The 24,822-nt window shown below is 40.0% G+C and overlaps 1 protein-coding gene across 11 annotated transcripts in view; it reads left to right on the top strand.

The window, feature by feature from the left end:
• The window catches only part of BLTP1 (bridge-like lipid transfer protein family member 1), a 478,785-nt gene that overhangs the window by 302,846 nt on the left and 151,117 nt on the right, over positions 1-24,822 (top strand). For all 11 annotated transcript variants that reach the window (XM_089672161.1, XM_089672163.1, XM_089672166.1 and 8 more), the window contains exons 36-41: positions 7,424-7,635; positions 12,951-13,102; positions 13,215-13,365; positions 15,190-15,342; positions 19,008-19,248; positions 23,489-23,637. In XM_089672161.1, coding sequence (XP_089528287.1) covers positions 7,424-7,635; positions 12,951-13,102; positions 13,215-13,365; positions 15,190-15,342; positions 19,008-19,248; positions 23,489-23,637 — 1,058 coding nt within the window. The remainder of the gene's footprint in view (positions 1-7,423; positions 7,636-12,950; positions 13,103-13,214; positions 13,366-15,189; positions 15,343-19,007; positions 19,249-23,488; positions 23,638-24,822) is intronic.

Genomic DNA, 24,822 nt, shown 5'->3' on the forward strand with positions numbered 1-24,822 from the left:
ACGCTATGAGATATTTATCACAGTCAAATGTACTAGTGTAAAATGTGCTGCGCTGCAATATCACCAACCAAACATATAATAACTCAAATGTCCCAATAGTGAAAAAGTCTTTTGTGATGAGATTAAAGGAGAATATTCAAAAGCACCTCATCCGCAATATTCTGCCACCAAGAAGAAACTTAAAATGTTACTAAACCCACAAGAGTAAAATCAGTCTGTACATGCAGTAAAGCATGCTTGTTATACTCACTGTGGAACCTAAGGGGTTAGTCCTCTGCATTGTGTAAAAACAGTGTTTGATCCTGACTTCTCTGAGCCTCCCCTTCTTTCAGTGTCTTCCTCTTAACTTCTGATAAGACATATCACTGCACATGGTCAGTTTGATGTGTATTGCTAGAGAGGTTTTTTTTTTGTCTTGGAAGTGCATGTGATCAGCACTGTCCAGACAGAGGTCAGGGATCCTGCATCTTCTTGAAGCAGAATGAAAACGCCTCCTACAATCCTTAACATGTACAGTGCATCCAGAAAGTATTCACAGCGCTTAACTTTTGCCACATTTTGTTATGTTACAGCCTTATTCCAAAATGGATTAAATTCATTTTTTTCCTCAACATCCTACAAACAATACCCCATAATAACAACATGAAAGAAGTTCCCCCCCCAGGCTGAAAGTTTGAAAGCTGCAGCGCTTGTGAATGAACCACAAGGGCGCTCATTAGTGCCTTCGCAGTTCATTCAGAACTACAAGCCGTCTACCGCAGTGGCTGAAAATGCTTGTATTTCACTAACTTGCAGGAAAATTTGAATAAATAATGTGGCTGTGTGGGCGGAGCTGGGCTGTGTGACAGCAGGTGGGGGGAGAAAATCCCCCCACCTGCTATCACGCCAAGGGCGTTCTTATGGGAGAGGCGGCAGGAGCTGGAACAAGTTACATATTCCATCCCAAATATGTTCCAAAAGGTGGGCTTATCTTTTAAAAGAAAAGTATTGGGTTTACACACACAAAAAAAAAAAGTATACTCCCCTAGTTGGATGCAGCATCAATCCCCCACCTCCTCTGCACTGAGACCTGAATGCTCAAATACTGCTGCTCACTCAGTTCTCCCCTCTGCTTTGAGCAGAGAGTGGTGAGTCAGTCACCGGCTCCCTGCTTTTCCCTCCCAGCACTTGGAGTGCCGGGCTTGGGAGGGGAGAGAGCAGCTGCCTCAGCCTCCCAGTAGTGCAGCTGAGAGGCTGAGCCAGCTGCTGGTCCAAGCATCTGGGTGGATCTTGACTGTAAATTTGGGAATCTTTCCCCAGCCTGCACCGGCTGATGCCAGCTGACAGCTGGCTTTAGCCTACTGTTGGATGAAAATGGGTGACCGGAGCGCAGAACAAACTGCACTCTTGTGATTCATAGAAGTATAGCCAAAGAAAGCTTTGGCCATACTTCTCCTTTAAAGTGCAATTAAACGAATTCGCTAAATGAACATATCAATAGATAAATCTATAAAAAAGAAAAAATGCGTGCAAAAGTGTTGATAGATAAATAAATAAATGTCCAAAAAAATATATATATATCTCCAAAAAATTTTTTTGCAAAACAAATAGTGTCCACACCGTGTCAAATCCACCACCAAAGAAGTTGGATCACTCACCAGAACTCAATGCTGATCAACAATTGGACCAGCAAAAAATGCTTTTGCTCTGGGAGCAGTAGATATCAATTAAGTTCTTGGATGCAATACTCTGCAAGCAACCGATATCCTATAGGATGAATCGCCACCATTCAAAGCTCTAGATAATTTCCAGGGGTATATATCATCTCTAAATCGTATATCTCCATATCATTGGGACCATGTTTAAAAGTAAAAGGAAGAGATCATAGTGCAACAAGCTTCAAATCGTTTAAAAGCTTTAATGTATAAATCACACTCACATTTTAAGGTGTCTACACCGGCACCAGTTTCATGGGCATTGATACAAGCAACAGTATGTCGGCACACCACCGTCTACCATGGATCCTCTACTCGTAGACCCAGCGCGTTTCGTCACCAACGTGAGGACGTCGATGGTGACGAAACGCGTAGGGTGTGGCCTATTGGATGCCGACGTCTGAGAATAAGCGCTGGGTCTACGAGTAGAGGATCCGTGGTAGACCCTCTCATTCTGCATCCATTTTGTGACTACCCTACAAGGCTGCCCACACTTAACAATGGTGACGACATGGCACAGAGGGACTGAGAAAAAAAAGGTCTAATAGCAATCATACTGCAGACAGCACTGATAAAAACCAGCTCCTTAAAATTTTTGGATGGTTGATCAACTTCAAGAAGTCTGCCCTCCAGCCTTTGCCTTGCCTAGAGTATCTGGGACTGATTTTGGACATAGATTGCTTCTCCGATGTCCAACTCTCAACCAGGCATCTATCAACTCACGTCTGCATGAAGGTTCTGGGCCTCATGGAAGCTTCCTTAGACACTGTTGCCTTCACTCAGTTCCACTCCAGACCTTTGAAGCTCAAAATTCTCACTGCATGTGACAGTGTTCCCTTTTCTGGTTTGTCCATTACTTCTCTCAAGCCAGGCAAAAATCTTGTGGTGGCATAGTAGATTTCAAACCCAGCCCTAAAATCTGGGAAATCTTTCTCATATTTTGGCAGGATCTATAATTTCCCTGACTGTCCAAGAGACCTGGCTCTACAGCAGTCAACGCGCTATCAATATTTTTGAACTGAGAGCCTTACAAGGTCACCCAGTAAGGGTGCAGTCAGACAACACTATTGCTGTGGCCTACATTAAAGGGGCACCACCAGTCTGGTAGCCCTGAAGGCTGAAGGCAGCAAGCCTGATTCTGTCCTGGGCAGAGAACTCCAACTCTCTCAACCATCTACATATTGGGAGTGGAAAATGGGCAAATAGACTTCATGAGTTGTTAATGGCTGGTCTCAGGGAAGTGGTCCCTCCATCCCACAATCTTCCTCATGATCTCTCAGGGGTGGGGAGTGCCAAATGTGATCATCATTGCCTTCAGATTCAATAAGAAACTGGAAAGGTTTATGTCCAAATTTAAGGCAGGGGCTGACCGGCAACTCAGACTGGTCGGGCTTGACAGCACCTGCTGCACCATTTCCAGATTCCGATTCCTGAACTGGCTGGCAGAGGGCTTCAGGGGGAGATTTTTACTCCTTTTCACCAGGAAGCCTTTAAGCATAGATGTGTGCAACCTATTAGGGTGTGCACCCCAAAGCGCTAAACACACACGTGTGTGTGCGTGTATATGTGTATGTATATATGTGTGTATATACACACACTTCACTTTTTTCAATTTTGTTATTTTGAAACCTGATACAGTTGTTTCAATTCATTTTTTTTTTCATTAATCTACACTCAGTACCCCATAATATCAAAGCAAAAACAGAATTTTAGAAATGTATGTGAATAAAAGCAAACAATGAAATATCACATTGGCCTTTTGCAACAACACTTGAAATTTAGCTCAGGTGCTTCCTGTTTCCCTTGATCTTTGCTGAAATGATTATACACCTTGATTGGAGTCCACCTGTAGTGAATTAAATTGACTGAACATGATTTGGAAAGGCAAACGTCGCTCTATAAAAGGCCTCACAGCTGACAATGCATAGAGCACAGAGCCTCCATAATTCTTAAATGGAAGACGTTTGGCACAACCAGGACTCTTCCATGAGCAGGTTGTCTGGCCAAACTGAGCAATCAGGTGAGAAGGACCTCAATAAGGAAGATGACCATGAACCTGGTGGTCACTTTGACTGAGCTCCAGAGCTTCTGTGTGGAGATGGGGCAAACGTTCCAGAAGGACAACCATCACTGCAGCCTCCACTGATATGAGCTTGAATGCAGAGTGGCTAAACGCAAGCCTCTCCTCATTGCAAAACACATGAAAGTCTGCTTGGAGTTTTCAAAAAAGCTTTTTATTCCCATCTCCACACAGGATCTTGGAAGCTCAGTAAAAGTGACCATCGGGTTCTTTGTCACCTCTCTTACGAAGGCACTTCTACCCCTATTGCTCAGTTTGGCCGAGCTGGTCTTGGAAGAGTTCTGGTTGCGCCAAACATCTTTCACTTGAGAATTATGGAGGACATTGTGCTCTTGGGAACCTTCAGTGCAGCATGCATTTTTTTGTAGCCATCCCCAGATCTGTGCCTTGCATAATCCTGTCTCTGAACTTAGGCAGTTCCTTTGACTCATGGATTTTTTTCTGATACAGTATGCATTGTCAGCTGTGTGGCCTTTTATAGAGAGGTGTGTGCCTTTCCAAATCATGTCCAACCATTTTAATTTACCACAGGTGGATTCCAATTAAGGTGTAGAAACATCTCAGCAATGATCAAGAGAAATGGGAGGCACCTGAGCTAAATTTCAAGTGTTGTTGCAAAGGACCTGAATACGTATGCCAATGTGATATTTCAGTTTTTTATTTTTAATAAATTCACAGACATTTCTAAAATTCTGTTTTCACTTTGTCATTATTAGGTACTGAGTGTAGATTAATGAGAAACAAATGAATTTAAATAATTGTAATATCAGACTGCAACATAAAAAAGAAAGAAGTGAAAGGGGTCTGAATACATTATGAATGCACTGTACATACACATACACAGACACACACACTCTTAAGCAGCCCATAGATTTTACAATTTTCTTTTTTTCAACAACAGGTAGAAGGAAAGAAAATCACTCAATTCCCCCATCATCACAGTTAGTGTTGATGGGGGAATCCCTCTTGCTGCGCTATCATATTCTCACAGTGGAAGGTTTCCCCACCTTAAGAATACAATGATCACTGCTGGCAGCTAAAGTCACAGACAGTAATCACACCAAAAAAATCCAGACAGGCTGGTTGTACTAAAGTTGATCCGTCAATCAACTTCACTGCAACCAGCCTGCCCATAGACAGACCTGAAATTTCTCAAGTTCCTGCTGAACCAGCCAAATTTAAATTTTTCTGTGGCCGGCCTTATAAATAAATGTTCACAAACATATTAGGATGACACGAGAAGGATGGAAGGAAGGCTGCTAGGTTTCAAACTTCCCACCCACAGATCTCCTTCTGTGAGGCACAAAACAGCTGGGGAGTGTGGGTGGGGCAACCACAGGAGGAGAGAGGCGAGTGGAGGAGCAGAACCAGCTCTCTCTCTCAACCTCTCCTGTCTGTGATATGGGGAGGTTAAATGGGAACTGTAAGTGCTGACTCTGGGCTGTGAGAGAGAGACTCTTTCAGCTCAGATCCCTGCAGCCACTGGGGAGCCACAGTCTGGCCTCTTGGGGGCCCCCCACAGTTGCATCAGAGTGGCCCCTGGGGCCAACCTGCCCCCCAGTCCAGTCGGCCTCTGATTCAGGGATTCCCTGGCCTTCACAGTAGATTCCGTGGTGATTCCTTAGTCCCATTTCAGGATGGTATATGCTCTTCAAGATAGAGGGAGAACAGTTTCCTGCAATCCTTTTCACCCCCAAATTGGCCCTGAAGAAGTTTCTTTTAGAAAAACCAATTCCCTTTTTTTTCTCTTTGAAGGTCCCAAGAAGGGACATCCTGCTTCCACTTCCATGACAGCTAGATTGCTCAGGCAACTAATTTTCAGGGCTTTATGCCCTTATAGAAAGGTTTCCTCCCTTCCCTATTAAAGCCTACTCCATCAGATATGTTGGTGTTTCTTGGGTCTTTCAGCATCAAGCATTAATTTCTCAGGTCTGAAAAGCCGTCACTTGGTGTTCTGTTCGCACCTTCTTTCCTGGCCTCTGCCAGTGCAAGCTTCAGCCACAAGGTGATTCAAGCTGTCCTCTTGAGTGTTTTGGGTATATTGACCCTTGTTTCTTGTGGGCCTGTTTGCGACTGTTTGCTACAGTGTTGCCCACCATTCAGTTTATTGCTTGGGGATGTCCCAGAGTCTATGTCCTTTGGCCTTTACTGTACAGTTAATATAACAGAAATGTTGACCTATTTGTAAATTCCATATCTTGGAGTATAGTACAGGACACAAGTCCCTCCCCCTTGTCCTTTGTTTCTTCCTATTGCTTGCTACAGTACTGGAATCTCATGGAGTGGGTAGGGTATATACGGGTGGGGCTTGGGGGCATTCCCTGAAAAGCTTTTGCCAGTGTTCAATCAGCTGAAGGTAGCAGCATATAAGCCACGGTCTATGACTACAAGTCCCGTGTCCTGTACTATACTCCAAGGTATGGAATTTGCACACAAAGACAATATATTATCTTTCTTTATATAAAAGATGAGGCTGCGATGTATAAATAGGAACCAAGCATATCAAGCCTTAAAATGGTGCATGCCTGTGAAACGGCTACAAACTTTGGTGCGCAAAATTGTCCATAGGAGTTTCTTTAAAATGCTTTGCAAGTTATCAGTTCAGAGGCAATGATCAATGATGGTTCTTGAAATATTTTTCTCAGTCCGATGTTTGCAGTGGTATGTAACTTGTGTGGTGCAGTTGTTGTTTTTGCATGTGGACACACCCGCTACATGCGTTTGTTTTGGTTTACATACATGGGAGTAGGGTATTTGTTTTTTTTTAATATGTTTCTTTGTCTTATCTTTATTTTGCTTTTTTTTTTTTTTTTTACAATTCATTGTTATCACATTGTGATAGTATATTACTGTGACAGGTTCTCTTTACTAAGAAATCAGGGGTCTGATATCTGCTGTTCCTTCCACTGAAGTTAATGAAGCACAGATCACACTACATTAGCTTTTTCACTAACCCCAGCAGCTGGGAAAAGTAGCAGCCTAACCCGTAAGTGGCGTAATACTTGTTGCTTCTGTGTTCATTCGCCTGAGGTGAGATCAGCGAACAGACATTCACTGGTCTCCCTCCTTTCAACCCACTGACACCTGCCATATTCAGAATGTTCACAAGTGGGACATCAGAGCTTAGGATCCATTGTGGAGGGGCAGTAACTTCAATGGGCCGTGAATGGGATTAGACAGCTTTGCAGCTGCCCATATTGCCTCCACATGAATTCCCATCACCTACTCTACAAATGTTTTAAATCCCTGTCTCCCAGCCACCTTTTATAAATTACTCTGTTAGACAAGGTGTTGGGGTTGGGTATCCTCCCCCAGCAACCCTTTCAATATCCTACTTTGCCTGTCCCACCATAAAGACCTTTCCATAGAAATAAGTGCAGCGTGCATGTGAGGGAAATGCACAGCTTGACTATTTTTGACTATGAGGCTGTGCAACACCAAAGAAGATACACAGTAAAGATGCCAGAGAAGGGACAGCTAGGCAACACTTTTAAGGGGTAACACTTGAAAGGGGTTTGGTAGGCATGCCTGACCCTAAACAGGATAAATATACCAAAAGTACACAATTAACGATAAAATGTGTTTGCATACATGATTATCCCATTTTTTTCCTGGAGGTAAAATATTACATTTTGTTTTTTGTACAAAGGTGGGCGGCAGTCTGGTGCTATATTGTACAACTCCTTTGGAATGATGGGCAAGTCAAGTACCACTGACCGAAGTGGTCTACAAAAGTCTAATGACTCTTCTGATTCCCCAACTGGAAGTGGCTATAGTACAGATGTATCCGATGATAATATCCCATGTGATGGTGTCAGTCCATCTTCAGACATCAATGGAAATTCTGCATCTGATGAACAGGTAAAGCCTCATACGGTTTTATTTCTTGTTTGCTTTATGCTGCATGCTAATGTAGTATATTGTTTGCTTATAGGATTAATTTCTCTTCTTACTGACATCCTTCTTTCATTATTCATTCACAGCTTTAAATATATTTAAACTTTTATTATCATGTTTCCACCTTGAAATATCTTTTCTAAAAATGTATAAAAATGTTTTAATTTTTTTAAAGCCACTGGATGGTATGATTATTAAGGTACTTAACCACTTGAGTCCTAGGGCTTATTCTGTTTCAACCCCCCCTTAAGTCCCAGAGCATTTTTGTTTGTTTTAGTTGATGTCAGTTCCACACATTATATTTTTTTGCTTTTTCAGTCTACACCAATGTATTTTACATTGTTTTTTTTGGGATAGGTAGAGCATTAATCATTTGAAGACCAAGCCTATATCTGACACTTCTCTCCTACATGTCAAAATCTGTATTTTTGTGCTAGAAATTACTTAGAACCCCCAAACATAATATATTTTTTTAAGCAGAGGCCCTAGAGAATACAATGGTGGATGTTGCAATGTCTTATGTTTGTGCAGAGGTTTTTAAAACCGTTTTTTAGAAAACATACACTTTAATTTTAATGCACAAAAACACAATATAATACCTAATTGTTTGGTAAAATATAAAAGATGATGTTACATCACGTAAATTGATACTTAACATGTCATGCTTTAAAATTGTGCATGCTCGTGCAATGGCAACAAACTACGATACTTAAAAATCTCTATAGGCGATGCTTTAAAAGCCTTTACAGATTAGCAGTTTAGAGTTACACAGGAGGTCTGGTGGTAGAATTATTGCTCTCGCTGTGATGTTTCGTGGCGATAACTCACAGATGTGCAATCGCCGTTTACGTATGCATGTTGGACCAACACATGCGTTTACCTTTGCACGTGAGCTTGGTTGGACAGGTTTTTTTTTCTGTTTCATTATTTATTCGATTTGATATTTTTATTTTGTCTCTTTAATTTTTTTTTTAATCTTTACTGCTATCACAAGGGATAAACAACATCCCTTGGCACGTCGTCTTTATGGAAAGATCTTCGGTCTTTCAGACTCCTGATTTCTCATCTGCCCTTAAAAGCACTGATCAAGCCCAGATCGGTTTGAACAGATGCTTTCCTAAGCTGAAAATGCAAGTGTGAAAGGGATGAAAGGAACCCTTCCCAACCTCAGGAACTATGACATCACTGCATTTCTAACATTAACACAATGTGGAAGCATTGTTTTCATTGATCTGCTATGAAGCAGATCAATGAAATGATCTGCTGAGTGAAGATCAATTAAGTTTCTGCTATGATGTTCTGTATAGCAAGATTAGAAGGCCAGGAGCTGACCATTTTGGTGTATTGCTGGATGCTGGCTGTCATTTACAGCCAGTGGTTCCAGCCTGTACATGCACATTGACCCGCAGGGCCTCCAGTTCCCAGTGCCATTTTAGAATGTAGCTGGGACAAATTGCCTCTAAACCTAACATCATCCTTAACCACATGTCTATGAAGGCATTTTTTTAATTTTTTGCATGTGTTAAAATCTGCATTTTTTTACTAGAAAATTACTTTAAACAGTGATACATTTTCTGAAAACAGAGGCCTTGGAGAATAAAATGGTGGCAGTTGCCACCATTTTGTGTAATTGCTTATCAAATAAATGTTTTCAGAAAGAAAATGCAGTAAATGAGTCAATGCACACAAAAACAATATAATACTTAATTAGGCAATACTTTTGTAGATTATCAGTTTAGAGCTGACCATTAATCATGGTCCTAAAATTCTGACTGTCACTCCAACATATACTGCTATACTTCACATGAGATGCAATTGCCATTTACATGCGTGTGTCCCTTTGTATGCATTTGCCTTTGGGTGTGTGCCTGGGGCGACAGGGTTGCATTACATTTTTTGTGTGTGCTTTTATTTACTTATATCTTATATTTTAATTTTATATTGTACTATTATTTTATTAAATTCATATTTTTTAACTTCTTTTATTTATTTTTAAGGTTATCACTAGACCCCCAGTGTCTCTTCTGCCCTCCACTGCAGCTAATCACAAATTGTGTTTGATTAGCTGCTTTCCCAAGTACAGTAGCCAGAGTTCCATTACTGATTCTGTCATTCCCACCTTGAAAAAGGGGGGATGGCTACTCCTAAAAACTGTAATTCCTAAACCCTTCCTCCAATTTGGATGTACACACCCTCAAATTAACCCTGAAAGTGTGTACTTTCATCCCATATCCATTATATAACTATAGTTTGAATACCTGAGAAAAACTAAAATTGGACCTAACTGTGTGCGTGTGTGTGTATATGTGTATATATATATATATATATATATATATATATATATAAAGTTTATTTAAATGGTTAGTTCCCCTTTGCAGAAAAAAAAACTGCTTCTGCAGGTTAGAGGTGTTTGTAGATAAAACAAACAACTTTGACTAAAGTTGAATAATGCCCTTGCTATAGGTGTGGACCAATTATGTAGTTCTCAAAGCCTGCCTGGAACACTCCCAGGATGTTGCTAAGTGAGGCCTAGTTGTTACTTTTCACCTCCACCATCACAGGATTAAGCGTTCTCTCTTATTCAAACCTTCTCACATGCTCTTTCTCTCCCCTGATGCAGTCTCTCTGAGCTCAGCGTTTAAGAGCTCATTCATGTGATGGGGCAGTAACAACTAGGCCTCACTTGCCAGCATCCTGGCAGCTAAGAGTATTCCAGTCAGGCTTCAAGACTTACTTAACCGCTTTCCCACCGTCCTATAGCAGAAATACTGCTACAGAGCAGCATGGGTGCGCAAAATCACGTGTGTGTATATATATATATATATATATATATATATATATATATATATATATATATAATGTGTCTATATATATATATATATAGATATATGTGATTTTGCCATTGGTGGCCTCACCTGACGATCATCGTGTCCTGGCCGGTGATTCCCCGGTGGCACACGGTAATCGCCGTGTATCACCGACTGGGGAGAGACCTGTATGAAAACAATACAGATCTCTCCCCTGCCAGCTCCTGCACATTGCTTTGTATTGCTCTGCATTTCAGAGCAATACAAAGCAATGTGCTTACGCAGTAAAGCACACAGTAAAACATAACACAGCACACAGTTAACCCTTTGATTGCCCCAGATGTTAACCCTTTCCTGGTCAGTGGCATTGCTTTTTATTAGCACTGATCACGGTATTGGTGTTACTGGGGATGCCAGTGACAGTCAGTTCCCCCCAGTGTCAGAATGCCCGCCACAGTACCGCTATAAGTCGCTGATTTCCGCCATTACTAGTATAAAAAAAAATTCCATTGTCTATACCACCATTTGTAGATGCTATAACTTTCACGTAAACCAATTAATTTAAACGTATTGGGATTCTTCTTAGCAAAGACATGTAGCAGAATACATTTTGACCTAAATTTCTGACAAAATTTATTTTTTTTCTGGACATGTTTAATAGCAAAAAGTCAAAAAAACATTTTTCTCAAAATTGGTACTCTTTTTTTTTTTTATAACGCAAACAAATTAAAAACGCAGAGGCTATTAAATACCACCAAAAGAAAGGTCTATTTGTGGGAAAAAAGGACATAAATTTCATTTGGGTACAGCATTGCATGACCACACAATTGTCAGTTAAAGTAACGCAGTGCCGTATTGCAAAAAATTGCCTGGTCAGAAAGGGGGGAAAATCCTCTAGAGGGCAAGTGGTTAATTGACCTGCACCTTTAGCAAGGACACTAAGCACTTTTTTGGTAAAGGTGAACTTACCCTTTACATTTGTGAGTCAGCAGTGATAGTGCTAGTGATAGTCCTGTTCATTTTTTTCATCCAACTGTAGTGCAGGAGCACTCTACATGAGAATGGCAGCACTGCTCAGAATTCGGGGGCAGTACAGCATCCTTGCTATCCAATCACAGGAAAGCTACATTAGGTGGACTTCACTGACAAGATTAAAAGGTATTAGTGGGACTTTGGAAGGAGACTAAAAGAAAGTGCAGGTGCATTACATATTTTTTGATGGGGGCTCGTAGAATAACACTTGGGTTTCAACTGAACAGAGTGTAAATTTAAACTGACATCAGAAGTTAAATACAGACACCTAAAGGGACCTAGAGTACAGTTGCAAGAAAAAGTATGTGAACCCCTTGGGATTACGTGGAGTTTTGCATGAATTGGGCATAAAATGTGCTCTGAACGTCATCTAAGTCACAACAATAGAAGAACACAGTCTGCTGAACATAATACTACACAAACATTAGATCTTGCCATGGCTTATTTTATTTTTTCTGTTTCTAATGCATTCCATTCTGATTGTATGTTTTCTTTAAGATTGTACAATATTGTTGTATGCTTTAAACTTTTAAATTGATTTTACACTTCAATTTTTTTTAAAAAAATAACTAACTTGTTATACTTACCTGCTCTGTGGAATGGTTTTGTGCAGAGCAGCCCGATCCTCCTCTTCTGGGGTCCCCCGCCAGCGCCTCTGGCTCCTCCCCATTGCCGATTATTCCCACTAGCAAGCCACTTCTAAGGGAGGCACTCATGCGGGCTTGCTCCTGAGCACTGCTGCCTGCATCCATAGACACGGACAGACTTTGCCCCCCCCCCGACTCCTTCATCATAGGATTCGGTTGAAAGCAGCAGGAGCCAATGGCTCCCATTGCTATCGATCTGCTCTGTGAGAAGAGAGAGAGCAGAGAGAGACGCTACTATTGTTCCCAGTGCTGGATCGAGATCAGAGCAAGTGTGGGAGGTGGTGCTGGGGGAGGATCGTGAACACAGAAGGTTTTTCACCTTAATTCCGAGAATGCATTAAGATAAACACCTTAAGGCTTTAGAAAGACTTTAAAGCTAGACCATACCTGGAAGACACTACAGGTTCAGAGCTGAGCACTCACAACTTGAGAGACACTCAGCGTTTCAAATTTAATAGCTGGTCATCAGACTTTGTGAGCTGAACAGTAAGTAACAGGAGGGCAAATATAGAAGATTTCCACTTGCTCTCTGAATTGGAAACCTTTTTTACTTATTTTTTTTAATCCTCTGTACTCTTCTTGTTGCTTGTCTGTGTGCTAGTAATTAGCTAGTCTTACAAGCTGGTTGCTTCTTGCTTATTATTACATTATTGCTAACTTGGACTTGTGCTAGTTCTGTGATGTACTTGACATTCTGTATTTGAAGATTATACAAATTAATAAGGTATTTGTATGTCCTAAAGGATACTTGAGTATGCATTTAATTATCTAATTTTCCTTTATTATTTTTAAGGACGAAGGTGTTGAATCAGATGACTTGAAAAAAGATCTTCCATTAATGCCTCCTCCTCCAGACTCAAGTAGCATGAAGCTCAATATAAAGGAGATCTGGTTTAGCTTTGCAGCACCCACAAATGTACGCTCAGCAACTCTTACCTTTTCCAGGTGTGTGTAGTTAAATGAGGAAATGAGTTATGTGCTAAGTGACATTTAAATGTTACAAGGGTATATTTTCATTGTAGGATCAGCTCTTAAATGGCTTTATTTTTTCAATTAGGCAATTAAACCTCCTCAGTACTGCAACTCCAGCAGTCAGCGCATGGTTGGTTCCTATTGACCAGGTAAAATCGTCTCTAAACAAGTTGGATACCGAGGGCACATTAAGAGTTTGTGCTGTGATGGGCTGTATTATGACTGAAGCTTTGGAGGTGAGTGAAATGTTAATTTGTTTGGAATGTAAGTCTGACCATACATTGTACAATTTTCCTTTAGATTTACCAAAACCGTATAATATGAGGTCAAACCTACACACTTTCAATTTGTATGCAATCAGGCAGGCCCTTGCACTACATAGTTGAAAGTAAAGCTAAAGGAAATTGAACAAAAAAGTTGTATAATGTTTGGCCAGTTTAAGTTCGTTATTAAGAGGGTAATGTGGGTGAATTTCCTAAAATACTACTTTAGTCATGTAACTGGCACTTTTAGGGCTCATTCACACCATGGTTCAGAGTCGTCAGTTTTTTTTTGCATGCATTCTGCAAGGGCACAATTAAATCAATTGTTCTCTATTTTCCCTGTTCACACCATAACACTAATATCACCTGTGGATTTTTTCTGCGCAGGAATCTGCAATGTGTATAAAACTCATTGAAGAGCACATAAAAACTGATGTAAATTGATTTCTCTGCAAGTGTCAGTTTCCATCAGTTTTCATGCACATATGGTGTGATCGAGCCCTTAACCTCCTTAGCAGTTTTCCAGAGTGTAGCTCGGGGTAAAATTTGAGTACCAAGAGCGGTAACCCCGAGCTACACTCGGGCTTACCATGCGGCTTTGCTCAGGGGGTCCCTGCAGCACTTACCTTGTCCTTCGCTCCCGCGATGTGTACCCTGCAGCGTCCCCGGCCATCTCCTCCGGCCGATGCCGGCATTCGGCTTCCGTATTCCGGTCCCTGTGACGTCGGGACTTACGGGCGCCAGAACCGGCGGGAAATTTGAAATTTTTAAAAAATGTCATTTTTGCTGTCATTGCTGTTTCTATGCATTTCACATATATTTTGTCCCTACTGCTTTGTCCTGTGCCCTGCCTGCATTTTGAATGTTCTTTCTGCCTGGAAACTTAGAAAAGTCCATGGCGTCCAAAAAGCGTCCCTTTACGTCAAAAGCGGTTTTAGAACAGTGATAGTAAATCAGAACCACTTGCAGAATTGAGTGATAATGATTCGAGGGGAAATTCGTCATCAGACACTGAAAACGATTTTGCGACTTTGCTCAGCGATGTGCGAATTTGCCTCTGTATTTCAAATTTCAGTGTTTTTGGTTTGATTATATTATTGAATTAAATTTATTATTATTATATTATTATTTTTTATGAGTATTTATTAAATTATAATTTATGATTTCGTGTTTCAAGTTTTATCATACCCGGGATGTTTACTAGACTCTTGTTCGTACAGATTTCAGTGAGTTATTCCTAAAAATTACAGCCTACAATAAAAAACTACATCATTTCCATGCAAAAAAATGGTACCGCTTTCAGCACAAAAAATCGGGAAGAATCATACCGCCGAGGAGGTTAATCTCATTGGACTCTGTCAGGTTTTTTTTTTTTTAAATAGGCATCCTTATCCTGGAGTGTTGGTTGGGAATCTAGACTTATATGTGTATATTTTATTTATATTCCTCTATGGAAATCTCAGAAAATTCATAAGAATAAGGATATTTTCATCATTTCCTTAATGAGATGCTCGATGGGACTGGTAAATAATGGAGATTCTATAAAATACCACCAGTGGCCAAAAGAAAACAGACAAAAGAAGTAAAATGATAAGACCTAATAATGTAATGTAACTAGTATTCTGGAGAAGGTCTACATCCTACTAGACTCAGTAATAATTGAGGCTGCACCTAAAACGTATTGATGTGAACAGTTTCTGAACGTACTGTAGGTGAGGCATATATGTTGAGAGTGACCATAAGGTGTAGTTCTTTTAAAAGTTATAGTTTGTTTGTTGTGTTTACCGTTTGTTACAGAATAAAAGCATTCATTTCCCAATGCGGAGTAAGTACAACCGGCTCACAAAACAAGCTCGCTTTCTACAAGAAAATCCCTCCTGTCTGCTTTGCAATTTGCTTCATCATTATTTACATCAAGCCAATTATTCCATTATTGAAGATGCCACACTGGTAAGCTTAGGGGTCTTTTATTTATTTCATTCCTGATGTTGTTGATAAGTGTGTAAACTATTCTAGTTTGCTGTAAATAACACTCCTTGGGTGTTTTGTGGATGATTCTGCTACTTTCCTAACAAGATGAATTTGCTGCCATGAATATAAGAAGTACCATGTCTCAGTGGACAAGTTGTATGTTATTTGCTATTAAACCACATTTTTCTGTACACACAAAGTCCTGGCTTGTCATCACCTAATGGTCATAAAGCAAACTTCTTGTGTTTTTTTCAGTATATGTTTTGAGAGATTATTGTCCATTTGTCATACAGGGCTCACTTCACTAAAGAATATCTCACGAGATAATTGAGTCACGTGACACATTTTTTCCAGTTATCACTATCACGTTATGAGTTATTTACCTCAAAATTAAAAAGGTTCATTAAATATCTCATAAAACGGTGTTAAAGTCAATTTACTAAAGGAAATAAATAAGTAGTGTTCCAGGCATGAGGCAGTTAAGGACTGTAAAACTATAATAGTCTCTCTCTCTCTCTCTCTATCTATATCTATCTATCTATCTATCTATATATATATATATATATATATATATATATATATATATACATTTTGGTATCATCCTAAATATGGAAAAACACAGCATCATTGGTGTTGATTTACATAAAGTATAACTAAAGGCAAAACCTTTTTTTTTTTGGATGGAGCGGAGAGGAATTAGAACCTCTTTTTTTATTCTTGTGTGTGTCTCCGTTAGGGAGATTCACCCTCTCTATTTGTCCTGTTTACCAATATCATTGAAAGTGAAAGTAAAAAAAATCCCAAATTGTGGGTTGTACCCAGAAAAGTAATAGAGGGGAAATCTTCCAATGGGGACACTGGTTCTGGTGACCTGAGGGTCTCCCAGGGATTCTTTTAATTTGTAGAGATTTCCTCTCTGCTCTTGTTTTGGTTATGTCACAGGAAGTGAAAGGAAATCTCCCCGATGAAAGTATTGTATTTTGTATTGGTGGAAGAAGGGTATTTATATACAGTTATGTATGTGATTTTTGTATACTATTTTCATTCAATATTTGACATTTATAAAGATATTTTGTATTTACTTAATTTAACTTAATTGTTTTTCATACACCACGTGTGTCCTGTGAAAGCAGCTTTCCTTTGACTGGTATTCCAGTCACCTTTTTTCTCTTGTATTAATACATATGCTACAAGGACCTCATTTACATATTTCTATGATTTAAACCACTTTACCTCTTTATTAGCAATAAAAAGTGACGGGGTTCTAATCCTTCTCCACTGTATCCATTCCACTGGATATCACGTCATGATATAAAATACCGAATGGTTTCATGATACCTTACATTTTGATGAAATAACTCGTGCTTTATTTTAGTAGCCTATTTTTGTGAGTTGCAAAAACGTTTTTGAAAAATGCTATAAGGTATTTTATCTTAGATTTTAAAGAGGAAAATAACTATTCGTGAATTGAGCCCTGTACAGTCTGAATTGTTAAATTTGTAATCCCAATATTTTAGTAGATTAACAATAGGTGGTGTTTGCCAAGGTGCCAAATATATGCCAGGTGTTTGTCAGTCAAATCCCTTGCACCTTGGTAGGAAACTTAAAGTGGAAGGAAAGGCTTTCTTTTATTCACCTTCCTTCAATCAGATACCACAATAATGTTACATTTATATAGTTCAACTTGTAAAAATGTGTTCTTTTCTGCTTTATTTGACTTAAAAATTCCTCCTGTCACATGACCGCAAAGCCCTTGCCTTTGCAGAGCGGCTGTTGGTGCGTATCCACTACTTGCTAGTATCATCATTTTTGAAGGATAGGAGGCTGGAATGGTTGGAGGAGCTGCAGCACATTGCTGCCAATGGCTGGATAGGGTAAAATGGGGTGGGGGCGGGCAGGATGGGGGCACAGCTAATCAGAGCTGTGCTGAAAAGAATACACAGATACCGACAACGGTTTAAGGAAGCACCTTTGAGCAGACACATTGGGCTGCATCGGCACACCATTGTCAGTAAAGCTCAGGAGATTAAGCCAGCCATAGATGGTTCGAATTTCCGCTGGTTCAGCAGTGACCTGACGAGGTTCGAACCATCTATGGGCAGGGTAAATGTACCCTAGTTGATTGTTGCACGGCTTGGATACAATCATCATGTAAGATTTTACATGCAACTATTGTCAGTGGCTATAGCTGCTAGCAATAATCACTTTTCTCCTGGCAGCAGTGGCTCCATGTTGATTCCCCCATCAACACTGTCAGTGCCATTCCTGGAACGAAGGATAATCTTCCAATGTCAAAGTACAGTGCTGATGCTCTGATGTATTCCGGAACTGGCATGCGCTGAAACGTACAGAAGTCACGCATTGCTGGAAGTCATCATCTCCGTGGGTTTCGTCATACTTGACTTCTATGAATTGGAGCGCATGCTTGGGGTGGTCAACTTCTACTTTTGAAGTACCCATTTAAAGGGCCAGTCACCTGACAAGTTTTTGCACAGTTGCAATTTATGATGAACTTTTCTTTATGCACTGTTGTGAAGCACTTTTTTGGCTATGCACTTTATTAATATATGATTTATTCAATTATTAGAGTGGATGCAGCTCTTTTAGTACCAATCTTTATTGCATGGCGCATATGCTTATACTCCATTGAGAGCAGCAGAAACCCAAATATCATGTATCCCTGTGTCTTTTCACAAATTTTTTCAGACATTTTATTATGATTTCCAGTTTCTGAGTGTGGCATCTAAACAAAAAAAAAAAAAAAGTGGAAGTCAGAAAAATAGTCTAGGCAACAGGGGTAGGAAAAGATTAACGTATAACTAAAGGCAAAACTTTTTTCATTTTGGATACAGTAAGGGAAGGTTGTTTTTTTGACATCTTTGTCCCATTGGGGAGATTTCCCTTCACTTCCTGTCCCGTAGCCAAATCACGAAGTGAGAGGAAGTTCCGCCAAAATGAGGGAATCATAGTGTGTCTGTCAACCCAGAATTTGGGATTTTCTTTTGCTTTCACTTCGATGATAATAGTAAACAAGACAATTAGAGAGGGTAAATCTCCCTAATGGGGGGGCACACCGAGCAGTAAAAACTGACAGGGTTTCTAATCCCCCTCTCCAATCCATCCAAAACTTAAAAAAAAAAAAAAGGTTTTGTGCTTACTTACATTTTAACAAAGGTTATATATCTGTTGGTCCTGCCAGAAATACAGTGAGCTTCTAATTTCCTGTGCACTCTGCCTTTGTTGCACTAAAATCTCAAGCAATTTTATTATTCCTACCCAATTTTCCTTGCTGGACTGTGGAACCAGTATCTTGGATTATGCTGGATTATGTTATGGTGATAAGGAGACACTGAGGTTTTCTGCAGTCCTAATCAGGAGCAGGTGCCCAAGGGTGACAAAATTGCTTCTCTGTAGATACAGTACAGTGGGTGTGCACTCTGGAGTCTTACCTCAAACAATATTGTTCAGAGATGTCTTAGAACTACAGAAAAACTCCCCCCAGTGTTATGAAGAACATAGGAGGGGAAGGTTTTTTGTAATCTTAGCATACTTCCTGTTCCAGGGTGACAGTGCTGCTCCTCCATAGTATAGGAAATAATAATTATTATTAGTAATACTTTATTATTGTTGCCTTTGTGTCACAGAGTGATGGACTACCTGCTTTGGTCACCTTGAAGAAAGGGCTTGTTGCTCTTGCTAGGCAATGGATGAAGTTTATTGTTGTTACACCTGCTTTTAAAGGTGTTCGCTTGATCAGGCCAGCTCAACCACTGAAGCCTCAAAATTCAGTCAAGAGAGAAGAAGATGACCTGAATGGTTTGGAGAATGGTGCAGCTCTGCAGAGTGACACTAGTGCCGATGGTGCAGAGTTTGAATTCGATGCAGGTATGCCTTTTCTGTTTAAACATAACATGTTCATCTTTCACTGCTTCTGAGGCACTGCTTAATAAAAAGGTCAAATTCCAGAAAGGCCTCCTGCAAACTGCAGCTGTCAAAAACCAGTTTTTTATGCCCCTTAACTCCCATCTATGTTAGTCTGTGTGTCCATTTACATGCATTTAGAGGCAGAAGCGTTTAGGGGCAGAAATTTAAAAAACACTAAAATCATGTTCTGGAGAGGTGTGATTGGGCAGAAAAATGCCAGACACCCCTAAACATGAGTAAACAAGTCTTTAATGCACCTAAACTCTAGGCACAATTAGGGCTTGACCTTTCATTCATTTCAGTGGAATAAATTACTATTCTGGCCAATTAAATAAATTAATGCTCAAACACATGACCTGAACGTGTCTAAAAGCGCCTGAAAGAATTTTAAAATTGCAGCTTTAGATGTTTTTTTTTTTTTTAATGATGTATTTCTCCTCCCTGGAGAAAGGCATTCAGAAAGAGCTATGTGGGCATGAGGCCTAAAGCTTTATGTGTTGTTTACCTCCATCTTCTGTTTCCTCCTAGCGCTGCTCACTTTTTTCCAAAACAGTACAAAACAACCTGTTTCTGTCTTTTCAGTCTGGTGTCTTCTAACCTGGTGTTTACTATGAACTCTAACTCAAAGCCACTTTTAGTACCCCTTATTTTTAATACCACCTATTTTGATTTGTGAATTTTAATACAAGTGCAAAATATGCCCACAATAAAGCCTAAGCGAAAAATCAGCACAAGGGACATAACTTACATTTAGTATAATGCATCCTTTGTGCTGATTCTTCATGTTTTAGGAGATTTCTTCCTCTGTCCGAGCTTCCACTCACCACCGTCACCAAAATCTTCCAGTGCATTGGGGTTAAGGCCTCTTTCACACAGGTGCGGTTTTCCCACAGCGCATGTGCAGCGCAGTGTACCTACGGGTTTTGTGTGGGTTACCTGCACTTTGCCATTGACTTTCATTGCATCTGTTTTCTGAAAGCGCACCAAAGTTCCTGCATGCGGTTACATAAATAAATTATGCCCAATTTTTTAAATTGTTTTCTGTATGCCACCAAAACATTGGTGGAATAAACTTTACATGTTTTTCTACTGTTTCATGGTCGGAAAAATGCCCCTTGTTTTCTGCTTTTTTTCTTAGGCCTCATTCACATGAATTTTGAGGCCCCTGTCAGTGAGTGGTCCCCAATAAATGTATGGGGATGCAGCAGATACAGGGACACAGAAAGTGTGTGATTAGTTCACTAACCCACACACGGGTCAAATTGGAAAGTGTGGATGTATCCGTGCAGCCTCTGCACACTGACATGGGCTGCCACCACACAGCGCCTAGTGGCTTAAGCCACATTTCGTCTAAAGACATCTGTTATAGTATGTGGAGCAGATGTCTGGAACCCTACAATTCAGTTGGGATGGCTTGCTAGAAGCATCTAAACATGTGTCCTGCATCAATCTCCATCGCGTGTTTCCACAGTATTCTGATTCTTAAGACAGCCCAATCATTAGTCTTTTTTTTTTTTCCATTTAACAAGTGGGTTGAACCGAAAAGAATGATCCAATCCTTCCTGCTGCGTTATTGTTTTCTGACAGTGTAATGGTTTTGAGCCACAATCAGGTTCAGGTTTGGATGTCTGCTTCTGCTCCTAATTTGAAGTATGGATATGTGTGCACGCTGGAAATAATTACAGTGACATCTGTCCAGTTTAACCACTTCCTCATCTCTGTTTATTGCAGGGAGGTGCTTAACCTTTTATACACAGAGAACAATAGAGTATACGTCATTATTATATAAAAAAAACAGTCACAGTCTAAAAGGCACATTTTGGTTGGCTGAAATATGGGAAAAGTGCAGGAACTTGATGCTTGAGGCTTGGTTGCCGCTTGTTATCTGTTTACTCCCTCGCATATTCAAGGCGTAGTTACAAGATCTTCACAGCTCGACGGGAGGGGTTGAGAACATTGCTGAACAGACATTTTTGAGTTGAGGACTACAAAGTCCAGCAGACAAAAGATATACACACAACACATATATTTAGAAATATGAAAAAGTATAAAAGTAGATATGTTTAAAATGTATAGAAAAATGTATATATTCAACAGAAAACCAAATAGGCATTTTACTATATCCATCACAACAGTAGGTAGACTTTTCCACAGTTGGAATACACTGATCAGTGGTGCTTTTGCTGGTGACACTGATCGATCAGGAAAAAACCCGACAGAGTGGTTGTACATTGAAGCAAAAACTTAATGACCACATTCAAATATATAGAAAATAGCAGGAGTTTATTAGGAGCAATCCACATACACAGCTCTTTCAAGAAGAGAACAGCATTGACACGTTTCACGCGTAGGCAGAACAAACAACACCTGAGAATCCAGGTGTCCAGGTGAGAGGCCTTCTTCTCTCAAGGGCACCACTCTTTCTCTAATTTCCTCTTGGCCCACCTTAGCCCCGAACTTTTTTGTTGCGTGATGTAGTGCTGAGCATTTTAGCGTGTATATATTAGTCCTCTTCTGAAGAGGTGCAAAACTCCTGAAGAGGGGCAAGGCACAGTCAGGTCTACCTAGCCAAAAGGCCCAGCAGACCCCCACTCCCCAAGGCAGGAGAGGAAGGATCCTAATGGCCACACATCCTACCCCTAAGACCCATACCCTTCATCCTGAGTGTTGACCTGTGTTGACAGGTTCCCCTATCAGGCAGGGTGTATGCCCTCATTCTCAGATGAGGACATTGATCCATCAGGTGACTCTTGGTTTGCAGGCAGTATCCAGTTTTGTTTTGTTGGGTCTGTTGTTGCCTATTGGTGACCTTATAGATATGTGTATATAAAATCACTGATAAGCTCACACATAGATAAAATCAAAAGCAAGGATGCAGTGGGTACAAATGGGTAAACCATGTGAAAGACACAAATTGTTTGTGTTTATTTAGTCATAGCATTTTTGTCTGTTAAAGCAATTTTGTCATGAGCTGATCTTGCAGAAATCCAGGTAGTTCCAAAGAGTCATATTTTTTTTTGTACTTGTACACCATCTTTTGTGTGTTCTTGGGCACAAATTGTCTTTCAGACATTTTTAGACTTTGAAAAATGAATATTCATTCTTTTGTAGCTGAAAAAATAACCTATAATGGTGTAGGGCTGGGGTAAATATATGATCATTCTGCTTTACAGATCCTTAATTTGCAGATTATGGAAATGGAATAGCTGAAGTCATGCAAACTGTTATTTCAGTATTGTAATTTCATTATTAAATTTTGTTTTCGTTTAAAATCAACATTGGTCTTAGATTAATTGTCTCACACTGAAAATAGCTGCAGATTAGTTCAATTATATCTGTTTTGAGCAGAAAGAAAGGATGAAGATGTTAGACCTGATACTATAACACAAGGTTTATGTTCAGCAAATACTGTTCTGTTCTTAGTTGGTGTGAAATGGGTGGAATTCAATGGTATTGCCATGTGTAGGTTTTATATTTAATTTAAGATTTTCCGGCTTGTAGGGACTCAAAAGAAATCCTTCATTTACAGTGTTCCAAGCTAATGTGAATTCTGATTATCTAAGACTCTTTTCTTATTATGGTCTTCTTCATTTTAGTGTTCTACAGAAAATCACTTGTACAGAAAAATATATCATGTTGTGGGAACCAGTGAGGCTCACAATAGCAAGCAGCTAAGCACATAGCTGAGTTACATATATATGAACCACTGTTTTACCTGCCGACTTATTTGTAATTCTCCTCAGCCAATTTTGTGAGCCAGATACCACTAAATATATCATAGTCAGGTCTAAGACTTGAAATTATGAAAGTAAACATATTGACCCCTAACTTGCTGGTAGACAATGTAGGAAAAGTAGAGTATTGATGAGCTAATTTCTTTGCTCACTCAGCTTTGTCTGCCTTTCAGCATGTTCACTGCCAGTATATGTGAACCACTGAAGATCTGGAATATCTGTTAGTCTTCCCACAAAGTTGCTATACAGGGGAATTCAGGAGGCTGTTTTCAAGACATCATTTTAGACACTTATACTATATGAATTTAAAAATACATTTTATTTTATGGGATACAAAACTGTGTTGATTGGTGTCTTTTACATCTGTTTGGAATTAAGCTTTACAGTGAAAACATTTTTATCACAAGAGACCTTTTTAAGGGCTGTCTTGTATTTTTACATTTTACATTTTCATTAATCTTTTCTAGCTACCATTAGTGAACATACAATGCTGCTTGAAGGAGCAAATACTAAGCCTCCACAAACTGGTGTTACTTCAGGTCCTGTAAGTGGTGCTGAAATTATGAGGAAGCTGTCCAAATCTCATGCTCATAGTGACTCTGCTTTGAAGATTAAGGTATGTTTCTCTGCTTTTAGCTGTGCACAGTGAGATATCAGAGACAGTATTCAAAGTCATATAGTGAAAATGTTTGTGCCTTGGACACGGTACTTCATACTCATGGCTATTTGGGTAATGCTGCCACTTTCAGGTAGTGAGGACCCCCTGCACAGTTCTCCCTAAAATGGCACCTCTAAGGATTGGATTAGCTCGGAATACCTGCCCTTATCTGGTATTTCCACAGTTTCTGTTCCTATAGTTTCTTTGTATCAAGAGATGAATTTTCAGCAGCCTTTTCCAGTGTGTGTGATCAGCTCTCAGGGGTCATTCACTGGTTTGGAATGACTGGGATACAAGTGTGGGTGCTCTCCTTCCTCTCTCCCCCCCTCCATTTTGTGGGGAAATGAGATGTCAGGATAAAGCAGAGGAGGAAACTGTTAAAGATTGTCAACCCTTTGTAGGCGATTTCTCTCAGATGGAATCTCAAAGTCTTGGGCTGTCTCATACACAGAAGATCACAGTGGACTTTCTAGCAGATCTGTTGCACACTAACACGAAGATGCCTCTTCTAGAGTCCTCTTTTTCCCATAGTCATGCATTTTGGGTCCTGGCAACTGCCTAAACATCCCAAATCCTTTCCTGTGCTCCTGTGATGAACACTGATTGGGCTCACCAAGTGTTTTGCTAAGCAGTACCCCATAACATAGGAATTCTATAAGAAATTTCATTCTCCATCTCCCATTCTCCTTTTTGTTGCCTACTTGAACAAGACCCTGATGGTTCTGGTGGATGAGGTCCTGGTCTTTAAAGATGAACAGATAAAAAATGCAAGGCCCTTTTTAAGGCATCTTGATATATCTGCAATCTGAGGTAGCTGCTGTGGGGGTTTGCCAAGCCCTCAAAGTCTAGGCAAATCGCATGGTTACAGTTGTGCTCAAAAGTTTTCATACCCTTGAAGAATTGGTGTTATACAGTATGCACCATTTTTTAAAGAAAACATAAGTAGGCAAACCACATTTCTTTTCCTTCTGGGATTCATATTTAACTGTAGTTCATAACAGAATGGAAAAATCATAAAGCAAAACATGACAAGTAAACAAATGAAAATTAAATTACCCCTGTTCAAAAGTCTGCATTCCCTTAGTTCTTAACCAAAAGGGCCGAGTATCTGGCTGCTCATCCCTATATGAATGCATGTACCCA

This window comes from Staurois parvus, unplaced genomic scaffold, assembly GCF_062004578.1.
Source record: "Staurois parvus isolate SC_StPar_1 unplaced genomic scaffold, SC_StPar_1.0 ptg000122l, whole genome shotgun sequence".
NCBI classification, from domain to species: domain Eukaryota; kingdom Metazoa; phylum Chordata; class Amphibia; order Anura; family Ranidae; genus Staurois; species Staurois parvus.